The sequence below is a fragment of the Lactuca virosa genome, chromosome 4, assembly GCF_052849685.1.
Source record: "Lactuca virosa cultivar CGN04683 chromosome 4, Lactuca_virosa_CGN04683_v6, whole genome shotgun sequence".
NCBI classification, from domain to species: Eukaryota; Viridiplantae; Streptophyta; class Magnoliopsida; order Asterales; family Asteraceae; genus Lactuca; species Lactuca virosa.
The window spans coordinates 332836310-332857706 of record NC_136429.1 but is presented as its reverse complement, the minus strand read 5'-3'; the positions used below and the strand labels follow the sequence as shown (position 1 = coordinate 332857706).

At 36.1% G+C, this 21397-nt stretch overlaps 1 protein-coding gene and 1 non-coding gene across 2 annotated transcripts; one reads left to right on the top strand and one right to left on the bottom strand.

Annotated features, from left to right (window-relative positions):
* Nucleotides 1-253: 253 nt before the first annotated feature.
* On the bottom strand, nt 254-847 carry LOC145106140 (uncharacterized). Its single transcript, XM_079043169.1, has one exon. The coding sequence runs from the start codon at nt 845-847 to the stop codon at nt 254-256; it is 594 nt and encodes a 197-aa protein (XP_078899295.1).
* Nucleotides 848-1855: 1008 nt separating this feature from the next.
* On the top strand, nt 1856-1962 carry LOC145110076 (small nucleolar RNA R71). The gene has a single exon (XR_013709459.1). It is a non-coding gene; the product is annotated as a small nucleolar RNA R71 (small nucleolar RNA).
* Nucleotides 1963-21397: the final 19435 nt, after the last annotated feature.

The window sequence follows — 21397 nt, the reverse complement described above, 5'->3', positions numbered from 1 at the left end:
TTAGGACCTTCCTTATCTAACTCCATCTTGACCAAATTGGCTCCTCTAATTCACCACCCATGTCTTCATCAATTACCTCAACTTCTTCATATAAGTCCTCTTCTACTTCATCAACTTCCTCTTCCACTTGAACCTTGGGAGTAGTGAACGCGATCACCTTAAATGTCATAGGAACCGAAGCTCTTGGTTTAGAACATTTAACTTTATCAACATGTGGCTTTTCCCAAACCTTCAACTCTTCTTCCATCATCTTTTAAATTTCAACTAGCTTATCAAGATCTTCTTCCATAACATCCATCTTTGACACTTCATGTTTTGGCGCTTCATGACTCACTTTTGGACTCATTTCAAAGGTAATTGCTTCATCTTCCACACAAAGTGTGAGCTTTGAGTCGTGGATGTCAACTTGTGCTCTTGCGGTACTCAAAAATGGTCTTCCCAAAATAATGGGAAGGTCTTCATCTTTCTTCATATCAATAACCACAAAGTCTATCGGATAAACAAACTTTCCCACCTTTAAGTCTTCAATGATTCCTCGTGGGTATGTGGTCGAGGGATCCGCCATTCGAATTGTCATTCTTGTATCTTGAAGCTTTGGTAAATCGAGTTTTTGGGAGAAAGAATAAGGCATAAGGTTGATGCTTGTCGCCGAATTGGCTAAAGCATTTATAGAAGTGGAATTGCCAAATTCACAAGGCAAAGTAAGTTGCCCTAGATCTCCCATATTAATTGGCAATCCATTGATGATTGCAGCTGAGCATAGCTCATTAAGCACTATCGTTGATGCCTTTTCCAACTCTTTACGATTATTCATCACATCTTTTGCAAACTTTGGAAGCTTTGCCATAGATTTGAGGAATGGGGCATTTACTAAGAGTGAGAGTACTTGTTCCATAAACTTCTTTTGTTCGGGCTATAAAGAATTCTTGATTGCTCGAGATGGGAATGGCAAAGGAGGATGATACGAATTAAAAAGTGAAAAGTTTTTGTCCTCCCGAGACCACGACGTGGTCATGTCACCACGACATGGTGAATCATCAGAGTTTGATTCACTTTTTGTTCTTTTGGCTCTGGGCTTTTCTTCTTCCAAACACGAATTGGGTTGCATAGTAGTTGTGTGATGGGTCATAAATGGCTCAGAATGAACCTCTTCTTCGATGTAGATTTCCATTACATGAGGTTATGATTTTTGGTCTTGATTTCTAGGTGGTAACCTCTCATTAACAATTGTTGTTAGTTACCCAAGTTGAGTCTCTATATTCTTGATGGACGCTTGATGATTTCTCAAATTAGCATCAGTACCATCATGCATTTTTTCTGAGGCTTCCATGAACCTATGAAGTACCAAATCGAAATCCATCTTCTTTTCGGGTGGTCGTTGCTCCTTTTGGTAAAAACCCCGACCGATTTGTCTATACTTTCCATCCTTTTTCTTCTTGTACTCTTCATATGGCAACCACTTATTTTTGGGCTTCCTGCAATCTTCATCATACTTGTCACCACTAGAGTAAAACACTTGTGCCTTATTGTTCTCATTTTCATCCAAATCGCAATCACTACAATTATCGCACCCAACTCTTATGGCATGAATAGATTGATCCAATTTTGTCATTTGCCTATCCATATTTTCTATCTTTGCCAAACCGCAACCATGTTCTCGTTCCCTCCATCTCCTTTGCCTCTAGTAACATCCTCTCGTGGGTTATGGTACTCACGTGAGTGCTTTGCAAACTCTTCAATCAATTATTTGATGGTGGCTAACTCCTTCTTTGTCATTGGCCCTTGAGAGTCAAGAAGTTGTCTAGTCGTGACATTTAATCCATCATGGAAAATGGACACTTCTTGTTGGAAATTAAGATCATGTTGAGGGCAACTTCTAAGCAAACCCTTGTACCTCTCCCATGCTTCATATAATGACTCTCCAACCTCTTGTTGAAAGTTAGCAATTTTCTTTTTAAGCTTTGAGATCTTTGAAGGTGGACTAAATTTCTCAATAAAAGCATCAAGAAGATTTACCCACATGGTAATGGATCCGGGTGAAAGTGACTTCAACTAAACCTTGGCTTCACTGGTAAATGTCACCGGAAGCATCCTAAGCAACACGACTTCTCTTGGCACATTAGGAACATTGAAATAGTTTGTAATGTCCTTTACTTCATCAATATGCTTGAAAGCGTCTTCATACTCTTTCCAAATGAAAGGTATATCCTTGAGAATTGATAGAATATGCCCTTTGAGCTGAAAACTTCTTTTAGCTAGCAATTCGGGTGGAACAATACCTCCTCCATGTTCTTCACTTATCCTCTTCTTGTAATCGCCATTCTCATGATACCCACTATCTCTTCAACCTCGCTTTTTATCTCTTCATCTGAACTTTCTTCAGTATATGTTTCTGGCTCGTATCCAATTCCCTTCTTATCAGGTGTCCTCTTGAAACTTTCAAGACCATTTTCCAATTGAAAAGTGCTTGTTGAATCGTTGGCTTTCTTGTTTATTTATTTATTTATTTATTTATGAAAAGCAGATTCTGGATCTTGAAGTGGTGGAAATATTGGAGTTTTAGATCATCGGGTCATAAATCACTGCAGTAAAAACAAAACAAAACAAAAACTCGTAAAAGGAACAAAAATCACAAAACTAAAAATTCACTGAGAAAAGACCACGACGTGGTTGCACTTCAAAGAGAAAAATAAAATAAACTAATGCAATCAAAGTAACTTTTTGCAGTTTTTACCCCACAAAAAGGATTGAATAACTAAAAGCAGTTAAATTATAAATCAAATAAGTCGTTCCCCGACAACGGCGCCAAAAACATTGACGCGCACAATAGTAACTACCCATTTTAAATTTATAACCTAATTTAATTTGGTAACTATGGACTTATAAGCAGTGTACCTAATCAGTTTATAACATAGCTTAGGTAAGTAGGGTGTCGATCACAGGGAACGAAATTCAATTAAATAAATTAACTACTTCTAATTAAACTCGAAAACAAATTATGATTGGGGTTTTTAGTGATTTTGCAAGATCAGAAAAACTTAATATCAACTAACAATTAAGAAAGCTAAGAAAACAAATTAACTTCAAGAATTAAAAGAATACTTATGCCTAGATCCGATTTCACATTCTCCTATGGTTGATTTCTAATGGATGGATTATATTGCTTACCAATTTACTAACTATTATGATCAAATATCTAGGCCTACCAATTTATGAATGACAAAGCAATGATCATGGACAAGTTAAACACCAATTTGATAATAAGCACAAATTGGACTATAAATGATATTAGTTACTTTCCTATGATCAAGTTAAGCAACCAAGCACAAATTAAGATTAATTATGCTCTCTAACACAATTAAAGTTACTAGCTTTAATTACTTAATCTAAGATATTATTAATCCTAGCTCTAATTATTTGATGATCATAAACAATTAGGAAGCAAATTCATGCAATTAATATGATCAATTAACACACATAATCTGATTTATAAGCAATATAAACTAGAACTAAATATGATAGGGTTTATAAATATCAAACACAAGTAAAATAAAATATAATCATCCAAATATCAAAATCAACACATATGGATCAAGTTCATATTCACCAAACAAAAGTAAAAGGTATTTAGACTCTCATTGTAGCAGAAAAACACGATAAATCCATGTAAACTAAACTAGACATGAGTATGATAAGCGAACCAACTATATCAATGTGAAAATCTTCTAAATCTTCTTTAATCCTTGAGCTTCACTTTATTTTCGATCTTCTTCTGGATTTCTAAGGGTTCTGAGTCGCAATTATCCTCAGAAAACCGATTGCATGCCTCTGTATTCGACCTAGTATTCTGGTTTTTATAATTGTCAAAATTTGATCACCACGCCATGGTTTACCGCCACGACGACGTGGTCCTCGTCGAAATCCCGTATCCGCCAAGTCATCTGACTGGTCACGAACCTTTTTATCACCATATCATGTTGGAGATCAACACGACGTGGTCTTCAGTCTTCTTTTCTTCTTCTTTTGTTTTAGCTCCCGTTTCCTGCTTCCAGCTCCTCGTATGCTTCCTTTTTGTCCTGAGCAAGTCTTCGTTACTACAAAACATAATTCAAACATAATAAGCATCTTTTTTTCTAAAATAATCTTAATTATAGCTAAAAGTATTAGAAATATTCATGAATTATATAGTTAAATTGTTGGATTAGGTGTCTAAGCCCATTACTATAATTAGTATATACTTGAATTGATGGTAGCACAATCCTTTTGGGTTGCCCTCAAACCTAGTAATCGAATAGGATACCTTTTAGAGAGAGAGACTGACTTATTAATTTATTATACGATTAACAAATTAATTAGAAATCAAAATTAATGATTTATTAATATATTATGAGAATAATATATTAATTTGAAATATTATTATTTAATTAAGAATTAATCAGAAATTAATTGGAATTAATTTTGGAATTAATTGGATTAATTAAAAGTATATGGGTTAAAGTGTAATTGTTCAATAGTTGAACAAGAAGCATTCCAGAAACTTCCTATAGCCTTGGACGGTTTTAGGAGGGTCTATGGCTTCTTGAATTATCCTTGGAGGATAATTAGGAAGCTGTATAATTACTAGAATGAAATAATATTATTTTATTCCTTTAGGGTTATCTAGGGTTTCCAAGTTGCACTATATAAGGATCCATATACCTAGCAATTTCGGCCATGTCTTTTAGACCTAAGGATAGCCAAAATTCTGATTTCTCTCCTCTCTTTCTCTCTCTCTCTCTCTCTCTCTCTCTCTCTCTCTCTCTCTTCAAGTGACCTTGGTTGCTAGGATTTGGGTGTGAACCATTAGAGGCATGACACTTATGGTGTTAGCCTCCAAAATCAAAGAACAAATGATTCTTGATTGTTTACTACAACAAAAAAAAGGTATGTAATTTCTATTTTGTTTGTCAATTTTGAAAATACCTAGGGTTCATAGGTTTCTTGTTTTTCAATAGAATGTTACTTCAATAGTGTTATGACATAGATCTAATAGGTTTCATGTACCCTTAAGTGTTAAGGATTTATCCGCGTTAATACATGTAAAACCCATCATAAATATGCACATATCACATAGCATAAGATTTTTGCTCGCTGCTGCGATAACCACTCCATGACGATTATGACATCGAAGCTACCGATGGTCATAGGCATGAGGTTGACATGAAAAGAGTGGTTATTGAGAGTTAGAAGGCAGTTTTCTCATATTTATTGAGTAATACCAGATTCTCCGTTGGCCATTTCTACTACACAAGGCTCACCTAATTTCCTAGACTTATGTCTTAAAATTTTTCTAAACTTAGGTGTAATGAAACTTCTTTCAGCATCGGAATCAAAGAGTATAGATGCGTATAAACCGTTAACAGGAAATGTACCTGTCACAATGGTGGGGATCAGAATGGCGTCCTTCGTGCAAATCATGAACGCTCTTCCTCTAGTGTTTCGTCCCTCAGCTTTGGGCAGTTCGTTTTGAGGTGCCCAACAGTCCCCCATTCAAAGAAGGCTCGATTATCTGCTAAAGAAACCATGCCTTGGTTAGTTGTGGTAGTAGGAGCAGTCGCGGGCTGGCGGCAGTATTTCTCGGTATGCCCTCTGCGATTGCACCTGTTACAGTGCATGCAGTTTCTAGAGTGGTGGAAGTGACATAAATGACACCTTGGTTGCTTTCTCATATACTGTCCTTGAGATGTGGGGGATGCGACCGATGTCGGGGCCAGACTGACAGCGTAAGCTATGACAGTCTCCTGTCTCTTGTTGGGAGATTGCTTGGAGGTACCCTTAGATATGTTTCTAGATTTACGCTTGCCCTCCCTCGACCTAGGGATGTTAGTCTTCTGGACTAACGTGCCTCTTCTTATTTCTTGTTTGTCCAGGCTAAAAGCCAACCTTTTGGCACTATGTTATGTTGACGGTCGAGAGGCTGTGACCAACCCTTGGATGGGGTGAACCAATCCCCAAATTTATATTTCCACTTTCTTGTACTCAGGGTCATAAAGTTTAGGATTTTCTTGCCTAATTTAATTTATATGGTTGTTATTTGGTAATTATCTCTTATAAAGTCTACCAAATCCGATTTTTGGTCATATTAGATAATTAAATAAAACCCTAAATGTTAGGAGATAATGATAGACAAGATAATGATTATTTATAAGATTAATATTATCCTTATGGATCTTATTATTAATTTAATTAAATGATTAGTTAAAAGATAATTAATAAATCCATAAAATGGTTTAAATTTAATTAAATTAAAAGTTTAATTTATCAAAAGATTAAAGCTTGCAATTTTAAAATGTTTTAAAATACACATTATATTATGTATATATAATTAAAAGTTTAATATATATTATATGTATAAGAATAGTCAGTCAAATCGCTAGTACGCCTCATTTACGAAACCATGACATAAAGAGGGTATAAGGAAGCGGCCTATAGAATGGTCATTGAATAGGTGTCCACTCTCACCCACTGCTCTCCTGTGTTGTGGAAGGTTGTTAGCCGAAGAGATTTGATAGGACATAATTTCATTAATAAGTATAATGACATAAAGTAACTAAACTATTTTTAACATCCCACTCTTAGTTACTTTAGGAAAAATGTGAAAAGTATGCTAATCCATGAAAACGCACATCATGCTTTATATGTCGTTAGTGAAGCGTGCGTGGTTAACCGACACACTAATAGGGACTATAAAGAGTAATGATGTTCATCTCGAGAATTATCATTATTGATGGAGCGTGTGTGGTTAATCGACACATCAATATGAGATGATAAGTGACATCGAGGTTGCCAAGTGGGTTTGCATGGTTATTCACATCTCGTTTGTGATCCTCGACATCCTAGTCACAAAAGTGAGAACATAATCCGAGATTGGATATGCCATTGATTAGATTCAATGAATCTCAAAAGATCTAGGGGTTTCATAAGATTGAAATTGGTAAAAGCGATACCTACCTAAAATAGATTCAAATTTGATTACGACATCCCTCTTCAAAGTTCGAATCGAAAATATGGATCCTAGCCTTAATTTAAAATTTATGGGTTAATAATTAAGGATTAAAATCAACTAACTTGAATTCTATTTTCTCCCATTATGGATGTCAAGTCAAGACATAATGGTCTTCCTTATTCTTTTGGAAATGGTTTTCCTCTTTCATCTGAAGATGATCTTCCAATTTATAATCAAGATGAAAATGTTTTCTCTTCTTTGGGAAATGGTGGAATTGGACGTCATACTTCTTCAACTCTTCCACCTCCTCCTCCAATGACTCTCCCAACGCCGCATTTCCCTCGAATTGAAAGATACGAAACTACTCAAGCCCTATTGGCATGTAGAAATCAAGATGAAAATTATGTGTGTGCGCATGGTCTGGAAATAAAATCGTACATTGACAAGTTGGATAGAATGGGTGTCGTTTTCCCAAGGGAGGAAGCCATTGATTTGGTTCTTCTTTCGCTTCCTAAGTCATATGGTCGGTTCATTAAGAACTTTCGTATGATGAACATCGATGTGACCCTTATTGATTTGACCCACATGTTGATTGTTGCTGAAGTAGAAATGCCTAAGAGCACATCTAAAGCAGAAGTGCTTAAAGGGTCTAATTCCAAAGTTTCCATGGACATTGACAATGGTGACAATGGTAGTCCAAAACATATTTCTCTTCCTAATGGAAAGGGATCGGCCAAGGTCAAACTATTTGATCGTATGGTAAAGAGAAAGACTAGTTCTGAGATAGTTCCATGTGTAACCCTAAGGAGTCCATATGTTTATATTGCCAATTGAAGGGACATTGGTTGCGAAGCTGCCCAAAATACCTGAAAGATCTCAGAGATAGTGAAGTCAAGTTGTGTGACTCTACTTCAGGTACATCAATTATCTTAACAAATTACTATTCATAGATTCTTAATACATGATGTGATGATCACATTTTTATGTTATTGCAGGATCTAAGAGAAAGAAGGAAGCTTAAGTAGAGTGTGTTAAATCTGATCAGGGAAATGGACTTCTGCACATGGTTCGATGATTACATTTTGGAACTATTACTAAGGAGTTAGGATAATTTAATAGATTGATATTTCTCTTAGGAGATGTCTAAAAACATAGTTTTTCATTATATGCGTTGTAAGGACAAGTTCCAATTTTTTGTTTATTTTCAATAAAAGTGAAATTTTGGTTTATCTAGTTACCTCATATATATATATATATATATATATATATATATATATATATATATATATATCCTTGCAATGGAATTTATGAAAGTGGTGGTTACATTTCTAATATTAGTAATATTAATTGTGGATTTGATTCTTATGATATCACTTGTGGTAATTGTCATAATTGACCAAGTGAACAGAAATCTCATCACCAACTAGACAGATACTTGGTGTTGTACAATTCACATTGTATAGTGTATGAGAATCTTGTTAATTGGAAAATTATAACTAGTCAATTGATCACCTGTTCGTGTGAGTCAAGTGAATGACTAATGAATCTAGTACATGTTGGTATGTACTATTTAGATCCACCACAAAGGATGATAACTCTATTCATCATGATTTACTAATGTTTCAGTAAATATGGTTATGTTTATAAGATTAAGCATAATTCTGATACTTTGAAAAGATTCAAAGAGTAAAAGAACGAATAACAAGAATCTGTCAGGCAGAAAGATAAAAGTTTTTCCAATCTGAAAGGAAATAAGAGTACTTTAGTATCATGTTTTGTGATCATTTTAATGATTTGGAACTATATCACAATTGAATCCTTTAAGAACATCTTAGTACAATTGTAAAACTAAGAAAAGGAATCAAAAGTTATTGAAATATGTAGATCAAGAGATGAATCATACTTCATTTCCAATCAAGTTTTAGAGTCATACTCCAGTAACTACAAATTGTATCTTGAAACTCATTTCAAACCAAGAAGGTTGAAAAACACCTAAAATATGTGGAGTAAAATGTTTTCTTACTCTAGCACATATTAATTGGAGTTGTGATGTTTTCGTTAATCGAGAAACGAAGGATAAACTAAGACCTATTATGTGAAGTGTTTTCTTGTAGAGAATCCTCATGAACTTTTGAATATTTGTTTTAGTCATCAAGGAATGTTCCTTGAGAGAAAAATCATATGTCAAGAAGTTAGTGGGAGTCTTATTGATGTTGATAGTTTCAGGAGTCAATCGACAATAAACCTTTTGGTCATCACTAGGACACGACCTGAGGTTGATAACCTATCGTGTTCAGTTGACACATTCTTGTTTTTGTGCACCTTCCAGTTGAGTTGGCAATGCTTATGAGTTCTATGGTTCTTATTTGACTGTAAAAGCAAAGCACGTTGGTCCGTGAAAGTACATTGATCAATATGGGTGAGCTGCTTAACAACACGGAAGCACTGGTAGACCCTTGTGCTACCAGAGAGCAAGAAATTTAGAATAAGAAAAGTTCAGTCCATGAAAGGAAAGCTAAATTTGAGTTTGGTTTTGTCCTAAAACTTGTGTTATGATTATAGGTTGGAAATGATAGATTCAGATGGATGGGAACGTATGCACGATAAAATCTAGTTGGCAAAGTTTGCGCTCTAATTCATGAAAAAGATAAGGAATCACTTTCGCTAGTAGATTTTAAAGATCTGATAAAAGTCAACAGGGTTAGTGGTTGTGTTAATTGCATTCTCTAATTCATAATATGATTACAGCATCCCTCTGCATATTTCGAATCATGAGAAATGGCAAGGAATTGTTTAAACTTTCAAACTTATAATTATAAGTTTTGAAAAGGGTTTAAACACACACACACACACACATATATGCTATCCGATGAAGGTGTATAAGCTTAAGAAGTCTATTTGAAGACTTATCGAAGCATCGCGTAACATAAATTTGTATTTCAGTAAGAATGTGAAAAGTATTGATTTTTAGAAGTCCAGTTGATTTCTGGGTACATGTCAAAGCTAGTGGGAGGATAATTGTTATGTCTGTATTGCATGTTGACAATACTTTTTGTAGGGAAAAAAGTTTTCAATTTGAAAATTGCAAAGCTTGGAAATTGTTTCGCTATAATAAACTTAAGGGAGAGGGCACTCATATTTCATTTTCAAATCTAAGAGTTCGTATTGTAGGGTTTAATAGAACGTAGTCATAAATATATATGAATATCGTGTTGAAATGGTTCAACATAGGAAATTTGATATATGGAAATATTATAGCAAGAGACAGAACAAATATCAAATCCTTATGTGAGACATAATGAATCGAATCCCATATGCTTCGGATATAGGATCGATTACATATCCTATAATATTCACTCATTCTAATTATTCTAATTTTGTCAAATGCTTAGAGCATTGTGAGAGAAACTAACTAGAATTTTGTATGACTAAAGTTGTTAAACAAATGTCAAGAACATTCTAAGGTTATACGAAGGACTGGTTTCTTATGGACAGTTAGAAGTACGATATTAATTTGGACAGAACGTAGTGACATGTTTTAGATTGAGATGGTTCTTTGTCAAAATTGATGGTCAAATGCAAATATGGAAAATGGTTCCATAATGAGAGTTGATTATTGAGTCTACATGTGAATTGGAAACTTTAGTGAAAGAAAAGTGTTCAAGGAGTATACCTTGAATTAGAACCTTCATTACCTTGGAGTTGTTTCTAGTAACAAAGTTCCAATGGAATATTCTGTAATATCGTTGGATCAGTCTCAGTGACTTTGAAGCCTCGACGTCACAAAAAATGAATGCATGTAAGGTTGGAATTCCAATACATCTTAGACAGTGACAAGAATTTGGAATTGTGAAATGATCATCATTGGAATAGTGTCCGGTCGATATGCTCACAAAGGAAGGACCATAGATAGGCATAGTATGCATGTTCATAACATGACATGAATGATGCTTAATTCAAGTGGATGATTGATTACTCGAAGCATTATACAATGAATAAAGTCTTATTTATTATGGTGATTAAATAATAAGAGTTTTATTTATATTCAAATTTTGAGACCATAGTTAATTAGTTTATTATTGTGTTTCACTTTGCATGTTTTACTTCCTGAATAATTTGATTATTCGCAATTCCATAGTCATTCATACTTTTGGAACTAAGTAGTGAATTAAGGCTATCATGAATTGAATTGTAGATTGTCTGTTGGGATTAGACATTGCAATAAGATTGCTACAATGTTCATGAGTACTTAGAAAATAGGGATTTTGAGTATTGGATAAATCCACGCTCATACAATTACTTCATGGATTTTATCACGAGTAATCTAAGACGATAATATCTTATATTCTTAAAACTAAGATATATGAGTTGTAATTTACAAGTCGGTTGTATTGTACATTGGTATTGCGAAAACGCATCCATAACTTGATGTTATAAAACGTAGTGTCATGCGATTTGGTGAGTAAAAGATACAAGCATATGAGTCAAAGTTTACTTGTTCCTTTTGCCCTAATGGGAAAAGCGATATCTTTGGGCCCTTTGATGATTTGATGTTGACATCTGAAGTGTTTGGCCAAGCCTGGACTAAATTGATGTGTTCAATTAGTAGTTTGAATTCAGTCTTCATAAATCGGGAAATCGAGAAACAAAATTTTGGACAATGAGATTGATTTCAATCCATTTCTCGTATGTATACAATATCTTATAGAACGAAGGAATATTTGATCACTTATCTTAGGATACGTAACTGATTGGATCAAAGTTCAACAACGGCTTTTGGAAGCTATAATTTGCTGATCGGTTCAAAAGTTATACTGGCAATTATAGTTATAGACTTATCCAAGTGGGAGACTGTTGGATTAGGTGTCTAATCCTATTACTATAATTATTATATACTTGAATTGATGGTAACACAGTCCTTTTGGGTTGCCCTCAAACCTAGTAATTGAATAGGATAACTTTTAGAAAGAGACTGATTTATTAATTTATTATATGATTAATAAATTAAATAGAAATCAAAATAAATGATTTGTTAATATATTATGAGAATAATATATTAATTATAAATATTATTATTTAATTAAGAATTAATTAAAAATTAATTGGAATTAATTTTGGGATTAATTGGATTAGTTAAAAGTACAGGGGTTAAAGTGTAATTGTTCAATAGTTGTACAAGAAGCATTCCAGAACCTTCTTATCGCCTTGGACGGTTTTAGGAGGGTCTAGGGTTTCTAGAATTATCCTTAGAGGATAATTAGGAAGTTGGATAATTACCAGAAGGAAATAATATTATTTTATTCCTTTTAGGGTTATCTAGGGTTTCCAAGTTGCACTATATAAGGATCCCTATACCTACTTCGGCCATGACTTCTAGACCTAAGGATAGCTGAAATTCTGATCTGCCTCCTCTCTCTCTTCAATTGACCCTGGTTGCTAGGGTTTGGGTGTGAACCATTAGAGGCACGACACTTGTGGTGCTAGCTTCCAAAATAGAAGAAGAAAGGATTCTTGATTATTTACTACAACAATAAAAAAGGTATGTAATTTCTATTTTGTTTGTCAATTTCGAAAATACCTAGGATTCATAGGTTTATTGTTGTTCAATAGAATGTTACTGCAATAGTGTTATGGCATAGATCTAATAGGTTGCATGTACGCTTAAGTGTTAAGGATTTATCCGTGTTAATACATGTAAAACCCATCATAAATATGCACATATCACGTAGCATAAGATTTTTGCTCGCTGCGGTGATAACTAATCCATGACGATTATGACATCGAAGCTACCGATGGCCATATGCATGAGGTTGACGTGAGAAGAGTGGTTATTGAGAGTTAGAAGGCAGTTTTCTAGTATTTCTTGAGTACTACCAGATTCTCCGTTGGCCATTTCTACTACATAAAGCTCATCTAATTTCCTAGAGTTATGGCGTAAAAGTTTTCTAAACTTAGGTGAAACTTCTTTCAGCATCGAAATCAAAGAGTATAGATGCGTATAAACCGTTAATAGGTAATGTACCTGTCACAATGGTGGGGTCCAGAATGGCGTCCTTCGTGCAAATCACAAACACTTTTCCTCTAGTGTTTCCTTCTCGTTCCTTAGATTTGGGCAGTTCGTTTTGAGGTGCCCAACAATCCCCCATTCAAAGAAGGTTCGATTATCTGGTAAATCAGCCATGCCTTGGTTGGTTGTGGCAGTAGGAGCAGTCGCGGGATGACGGCAGTATTTCTCGGTATGCCGTCTGTGATTACACCTATTACAGTGCATGTGGTTGCCAGAGTGGTGGAAGTGACATAAATGGAGCTTCGGGTGCTTTCTCGCATACTGTCCTTGAGATGCAGGGGATGCGACTGCTGTCAGGGCCAGACTGACAACATAAGCTCTGACAGTCACCTATATCTTGTTAGGAGATTGCTTGGAGGTACCATTAAATCTATTTCTAGATTTGTGTTTTCCCTCCCTCGACCTTGGGATGTTAGTCTTCTAGACCAATGTATCTTGTCTTATTTCTTATTTAGTTAGGCTGAAAGCCAACCTTTTGGTACCATCGTATGTTGACGGTCGAGAGGCTGTGACCAACCCTTGGATGGGTTGAACCAAACCCGAAATTTATCTTTCCACTTTCTTGTACTCAGGGTGATAAAGTTTGGGTAAAGGGTAGCGAGGTCGTTGAACCTATTGGTTTAGGTTAATATATCGGCGTTACTCATGGTCAAGTTACACAATTCCTGCTCTAGTTGTTGCATCTCCTCCCAATGACAATACTCCTCGATGAGCATTTGTTTCAATTGCTCCCAAGACAGAGCATTGGCGTTGGCGAGACCTAGAATCTTTACATGGCCATTCCACCAAGAGCTGCGTCTGCGAACGAGCAGGCGGCAAAGTTGACCTTGCCCTCCTCAGCACAAGAGCTGATCTCGAAGACAGACTCAGTCTTCTCGATCCATATGGTAATTCCTACAACTCCCTCGTTCCTATAGAACGTCTTGGGTTTGTAGTTCATGAAATCCTTATAGGTGCATGTTCTTGGTGCACCTTTCTCATTTCCTTGGGATCCTTCTCCTCCCGTTCCAGAGTTTGTGTGATTTCCATCGGCGACTAGTGCCTTAACTATTCTTCGTTTGACCATTGCCTCAACAGATGTGTGGTCTAGGGGTGGATTACTTTGTGCTGACTGAGCATCCTGCTCATGTTGAAGACCTTGACTAGATCTAGTAATTCTCGGGGGTGCCATTTCAAGATTCCTAAAGTTAGTGTCGAGGTGTAACTTAATTTGACAGAATTAGCAAGTTTGTACTCTCATGGTTAGGTTGTGGTGTGTTAGTGTTAATATTAATAGGAACAAAAATAACAACACATATTTCATGCAACTAGTTATAATATATATATATATATATATATATATATATATATATATATATATATATATATATATATATATATATATATATATATCATGCCGAAGTTACCAAAACTGGGTGTGGTTAGGATAGGAAAAGCCCTGTGATTACAAAACATATATGTGAAGGCTTTTACCACTACCCTAACCCAAAAGAAAAGTATTAATATCCCTCCTAGCTGCCATGCTAGGGCCAAAACAACATAAACTAATAACCACAGTACACTACAAGAAGTGCCATCAGTTGGACTAACTGTCTATATACAAACTCTAGCCAAACACTAAAAAGAGAGACTCGAGACTCCACTCTCTCCACCTGGAGCTCTAATCGGTCTGTATGGCTAATCACCTCCTCTAGCAACTGGAGGTGGAACTGGGCATCCTATCGTGCCTCCTACAGCTGATCCTGCACGAGTAAGGTCCTCAGCTCCATCATGTGTCTCTCTCCTCCAAGTAATGCACCCTCTCTGTGAGCTGCATCAAGGCCATCCTCAATAAGAAGAGCTCAGTGTCCATCACTCCAATACGGTCCGAGTGATGGGCAGTGTGGGGCACCAAAAGAGAGATGTCCTGCTCCATATGAGTATCCAGGGTAGGGGAGGTGTAGTGGATGAATCCTCCACCTCGAACCGTGAGCTGATAGCCTCCTCCTGTGCCCAGGCTCATTTCCGTCGGTGGTGATGCTGGTGGGGACGTCTCCCTCTTTCGTGAGGGGGTAGTATTCCTCAGGGTTTGCTTCACCCGAGTACACGTGGGTGTCTTTTAAGATCGATGAGAAGGATTGGGGCGGGGTGGTGAGGTCTCTGGTGAGGTGACAGTGTCCTCCTCATCCTCGTCGGGCTCGTACTTGGAACTGAGAAGCTCTAGCCCAACTGGTGTGTAGTCTGGTGAAAGGGATGGCTCTAACGGGCGCTCAGTAGGAGTATAATAGATAGAACCCGTAACTATTGATTCCCCCCACTATGTCGTAAGTTAGAGGTTTCTACGGCAGAAAATTCTCGAGTGTAGATGTCGTTGAGTTAGCCATTCCCAGATGTAGAAGTCTCTAAGAGAAGCTTTTGAGTAAATAATCCTCGCGTAAGCATCCAATCTATAAGTCCTCAAGCATTTAGATTGCCAACCACCCTATTCGAGTTTGGTCGTGCGTCGGTCGAACCATAATAAAACTTAGTTGTGCATTCTAGGTCTAGTCCTGGTACGGCTGCTGTACTATACCAACTCTAAATATGGTTTTTGACCTAAAATCCTGAGTTGCGACTTCGTGGGTTCGTATTGTTGGATAATAGATAAACTTATATGAGCATATCTATATTGATCTTAATCTTTTTTGGGTTGGGTGTATTTTATGGTTTTGTACTCCAAGACTATTAAGTAAGGATAAGTCAGATGAGAAGTACCGGTGGGCAGGATCATTTTAGCATATATCCGTTCTAAAATCCAGCAACCCAAGTGATAGTTCAAACTAGATACCTCTCCCGTAAATAGTCAAGAAGTAGGGAAATTAATATTAATAATTATTATTAGGCTTAGAGGACTAAACCTAATCAGAGTGTAGTTCAAGATTATAGTTGTATTTCCTAAGGAATTACCGGTTCGCTATAATCTGTAGCTCTGATACCAATCTGTCACACCCCTGGCAGCCGGCGGAAGCGCCAGGTTGTGCGATGTTAGGATGTTGGGATTTCAGGCCAAGATATGCATTGAATGACACACATGATGTACTAAACAACATAGCTATTTATTCATTAAATAAAAGATATTACATAATTATTCGAGGTACAGATAGGTTACGAAAGCAAAGTACAAAAGCAAAGAACATAAGTTTCGGGTTGCATCACCGGGGTTATCTGTGACATCCCCATTTTCACGGCCAGAAAAGACCGATTTTTTTTATGCTTTATAAAAACCAGAGTACCTCTTTTAATAAAAGTGTTGCAGAATTTGTTCCCAGAAAAACATGACAAATACGTTATCAAAGCTTTTCCTAAGAAATGTATTTTATTCATTTTAAAACATTTGGGATGTCATCGTCAATACAGAAACATAAGCATAAACAGAACTTACATTTATTTACACTAGTGATCTACATCTCTTTTAAATCTCTCAGTGTAAAGTAGCTTCGTATCGACACCTGTGATACAAATAAGCTTGAGTGGGTCAGGTTGGGAAACCTGGTGAGTACATAGGGTTTTCAACCCACAATAATATAATTATTATGTTTAAACATCAAACAATCAACCCAATTACCCATCCCAATTATCTTCCTTACTCTTAAGGATCTACCCTAAGAATCTGCTATTCCTCGTTCATTCATTCCTAAGAATTATCATAAGGAATCGGCATGAAGTCCATCGTTGCCACGTTTTAGACAACAAGCACTAAGTCGCATAGTCGCCAGGGTTTAGACACTAAGTCTGCATAGTCGCCGGGGTTTACACAACAGGCACTAAGTCACATATTCGCCAGGGTTTACACAACAGGCACTAAGTTGCATAGTCGCCAGGGTTTAGGCACCAAGTCTGCATGATCGCCAAGATTCGAGCACTAAGTCTGCATAGTCGCCTGGGTTTAGAGTACACCGGGTGAACACATCGTTCACAACACCTACAGGTTGCGAGCCTGCTAGTGTTCCACTGGACTGTCTAGAATAGTCTGTGGTTGTCATCCATACTCTGCTAGATGACAGGGCCACGCTTGGGTAAAAGGCTTCTCTCATTGTTCACCTCTCACCCTTATCTCATGGCCTATATCACCTCTTATCTCAACATTCAATTCATATTTCATCTACCCATGTTTTACCCAACATATTTTGTAGATATAAAATACATATACAGTTTAAATCATTTAAAACATGTATAAAATCTTTCATTCAGCATAGACAACAAGTATTCAAACAATATGCACGCATAACACGTAATTTATATTAAAATACTTCATATCTATGTGTAAGATGAAAGTAACTATGCACTCACTTGTTACGGTGGTGATTCCGAACTCAGATAGCGCTTCGCTTCTTAAAAATAATTTCCTTCGACGAAACCTAGTATTATTACCACTAGATTTTAGTCTAATATTTACTGTGACTAATTATTATTATTATTACTATTATTATTATTATTATTATTATTATTATTATTATTATTATTATTATTATTATTATATAAGCGTTTAAACAATATTTTCCAACCACTATGTACAGACAGGGGCCATACATAAAACACCGGAGGGCAGGACCATTTTGACATATAGCACTTCTGAAATCCAACAACCCTATGCGGCCCTTTAAACCAGATTTCCCGTACCGCGAGTAGTTAAAAAGATATTATAACGACACTTATATAATTCATAATAATAACCCCAATATTTATTATAAGTTCATAATAACAATACTAATTTTAAATATAAGCTATATTAAAACAGAGTAAGCATAACTTACTTACAAGGGGGTTTTAGCTAGGAGTCGGGCTCTGCAGGGGCAGAACTTCGTCGCTGAATCTTTCTAGGAGAGATTCGTGCAGCGCTTCAGCGCTCACCTTGCTATACTAAAACTACAGAAAGAGAAGTCGAATCACGAGGGACCGAAATGCTTGGGGGATAAGAAGAGAAAGACTCTTGAATCAAGAGAATGGTGCAAGAAATATGAGAGCCCAAGACTCTTATTTATAGTAATTGAATTTTCAAAAACCACCATCATAGTTACTTAATGACATTATAGTTATATAAACAACTAAACACCCCTTTATAATACTATTTTAAATAGATTTAACGATATTTGTACTAAACTAATGTCGAAAGTATTCAACACTAGTCTTATAATGACCGCATCGTCGATACCTTTCTAATGATATATACATATGTATATATATGTGTATGTATATATGATTTATACTTTATTTTAATACGTAAATATACTATTATAATTTGTAATTTGTTCATACGAACTCCGTTTTTGATGCTCTTTATATACACACGTAGGTGGAGACGTACTTTACAGCTTTCATTTAGACTCTGTCGGCTAATTTTGACTTTATTTTTAAAGTTATATTTTTAACAGACCGGTACAGGAAAAGTCCGTTAAAAATCCATAACTTCTTCATCCGACGTCCGTTTTCGTTTGTATTTTTACTGTTGTGCTACTGTTAATGAGATCTTCAATTCTCATTTAGGTTGCGTTGGCCAAAAATCGATCGATCTAAAATTCGAATTTCGGGTTGTGCACTGCTATGCCAAATCTTAGAAAAATCATAACTTCCTCATACGAAGTCAGATTTTGACGTTCTTTTTTTGTATGTTCTCGGTTTAACGTATACTACAACTTTTGTTTAGATCACTAAGGCTAAAAAGTCTTCTATCGTAAATTCACTATTTACGTCTCCCGGTGCCGTGCCGGTTTTGCCGTAAAACTTCGACGGGCCATAACTTCTTCGTTATAACTCGGATTTTGACGTTCTTTATATGTACGGAACCCTTGTAACATATACTATGATTTTGTTAATATTATTCATTCTAAAAAATCTTCTATTAAAAAGTCATTTTTGACGCTTATCGTCTCTAAATTGACTAGCCCGAATCTACGGGCGTTACATTATCTCCTCCTTCATACAGGTTCATTCTCCTGAGAATACATGTGGTTTCAGAGGTCAACATAATGTTGGTGAGTCCACATGTTTTATTCTTATAAAACGTGTGTGGGTATTTTAGTTGTTTTGTTTATCCTAAACTCACTTCCTTGAGTTTGTAAGTACTATCACTACTTCCATAGGTAGGTTCCTAGTGGGAGTCTAATATACTTGGATGATGGTTGAACTAAAATTGCTTCTTCGAGTTTGTGTGTACTATCACTACTTAGTTAGTTCCTAACAATAGTTTATGATATCTAGTTTTAGTTTGAGAAAGTTACGATGAGTTCTTATAATCGAGCGATGACCGTTGATCCCTACAATACCACGTCACTTCATCGGATGTCACTGTGTTTAGAAAGTTATGTCTGCTTCGACTTGCTGTCGGGTTGTAGCTAGCAACCACATGTGGGAGTGTCAATCCCGTATAGATGTATACATATATCTCTCGCTTACTTAAGAATTAACGATTATAGGCCGGGTGTTAGCTGAAAATCTATCAGCATGTTGATGAATCATGTCTCATCTAACTCCTATCGTGGGGGCTTCCCCTGGTCGGTTGTGTTGTTGTTCGCATTGTATTTATACGGTGAATCTATCAGCGTGTTGATGAATCATGTCTCATATAACTAAGTAAAGTTGTATTTTAGACCCCCCTCCCCCCTCCCCGCGGAAAAAGAGTTGAAAATGGGGCGGCGAACTCACATGTGAGTTTGAAAACGTTGGTGTAGGGTAGAAACCACAAGTTAGCACTTCGAGAGGCGATAGGGGTGATGACACATGAGATGTTTTTAGATAGAGAATTCGAGAGTGGGGTGAAGAAAATAAACTGCCGAGACCTGTTATTTATAGCAGGTTTGGAGCACACGCCGTGAAAATACGCGCGAGCCGCACGATTGTGCCACGCGTACTCATCTCAGTGTGCCACGTCATCCCGTATCTCGACGGAATCGGGTGTCAGTGTGTGCGGCGCACTGCGTGCAAGCGGGCGTGACGATAAAAAATCAACTTTGAAATTCCGTAACTCTTGCATACGAACTCCGTTCTCAACGACTCTTATATATATGTGTGGGTATCGTCATCCTCTACAACTTTCCTTTTGGTCGTTTTGTCTAGTTTTGACTTTCGACGTGTTTTTATTATTGTTATAATCTTATAAAAATCATAACTCTCACACAGATGTAAATTTTAGGCATTCCTTGCCTCATAATTCCTATTTTAACTAGTACTACGATTGTCTAGTTGGTGACTTTCTCCAAATGTTAACCAATCTCCTTGTAGTTTTCGTCGTTATAAATTTTTAATTATGGTATATATACATTTACCATAAGTGTTATATCTCACCCATATTGTTTCGGATTCTCACGAAATTTATATTTCTAGAATCGTGGTAGCTTAAGGATTCCAAATATGATAACCTGTAAAAGTGACGCGACTTTTTACACATTTATTTTTTAGCCTAAAGGTTGACGTAATTAAGGATGAAATTTTTGAATATATTAAAATATATCGGGTGGTTACAAGATTGTCCTTATTACATTCTTACGTCCTATCGTTAAATGTTAACGGCGGTCGATGACGTATTCTCTGGGTTGTCATACATTACCTTCAAATTTACTTGAGGAAGGGGATTCGTGAATGGGTCCGCCAAATTTTGATCAATATGTACTTTGAGAATATTGATTTCACCACTTCCAGCTGCATCTCTAATGTAGTTAAAACTTTGGTTGAGATGGACTTAATATTGTGTCATGTGCCATTGGTACATATAATCTCTTAGAGTTTTCCATCTTGAACCTCTTCAAGACTTTGTCAATGTATGTACTTTGGCTCAAACCTATTAATCAATTTGATTTATCTCTATAGATTTTTATACTAATAATATATGCTGCCTCACCTAGATCTTTAATTGAAAAACACTTTCTAAGCCAAGACTTTACACCTTGCAAAGTCGGAATGTGATCTCCCATGATAAGTATGTCATCCATATATAGAACTAGGAAGATCACCGAGCTCCCACTAGTTTTCTTATAAACACAAGATTTATATTTGTTTACGATAAAACCATACTTTGTAATTTCATCATCGAAACGATGATTCCAATTTCGAGATGCTTGGTTTAATCCATGAATTCGTATCTTTATCCTACACACTTTATTAGGAAGCTTTTCATAAAAAAAAACCTTCGGACTGAACCATATATACATCTTCTTCCAAGTGTCCATCTAGAAAAACAGTTTTGACATCCATTTTCCATATCTCATAGTCATAATACGCTGCTTTGGAGAATAGTATCCTAATTGATTTAATCATAGCGAATATGTAATGTTTGTTCCAGGTATCATTTATATTTTTAAGTTTTTAGGGTTTTTCACTGGGACTCGATGAGT

Coding starts and splice junctions, on each gene's coding strand:
- LOC145106140 (XM_079043169.1), bottom strand. CDS start 847: ATGGCAAAGCTTCCAAAGTTTGCAAAAGATGTGATGAATAATCGTAAA.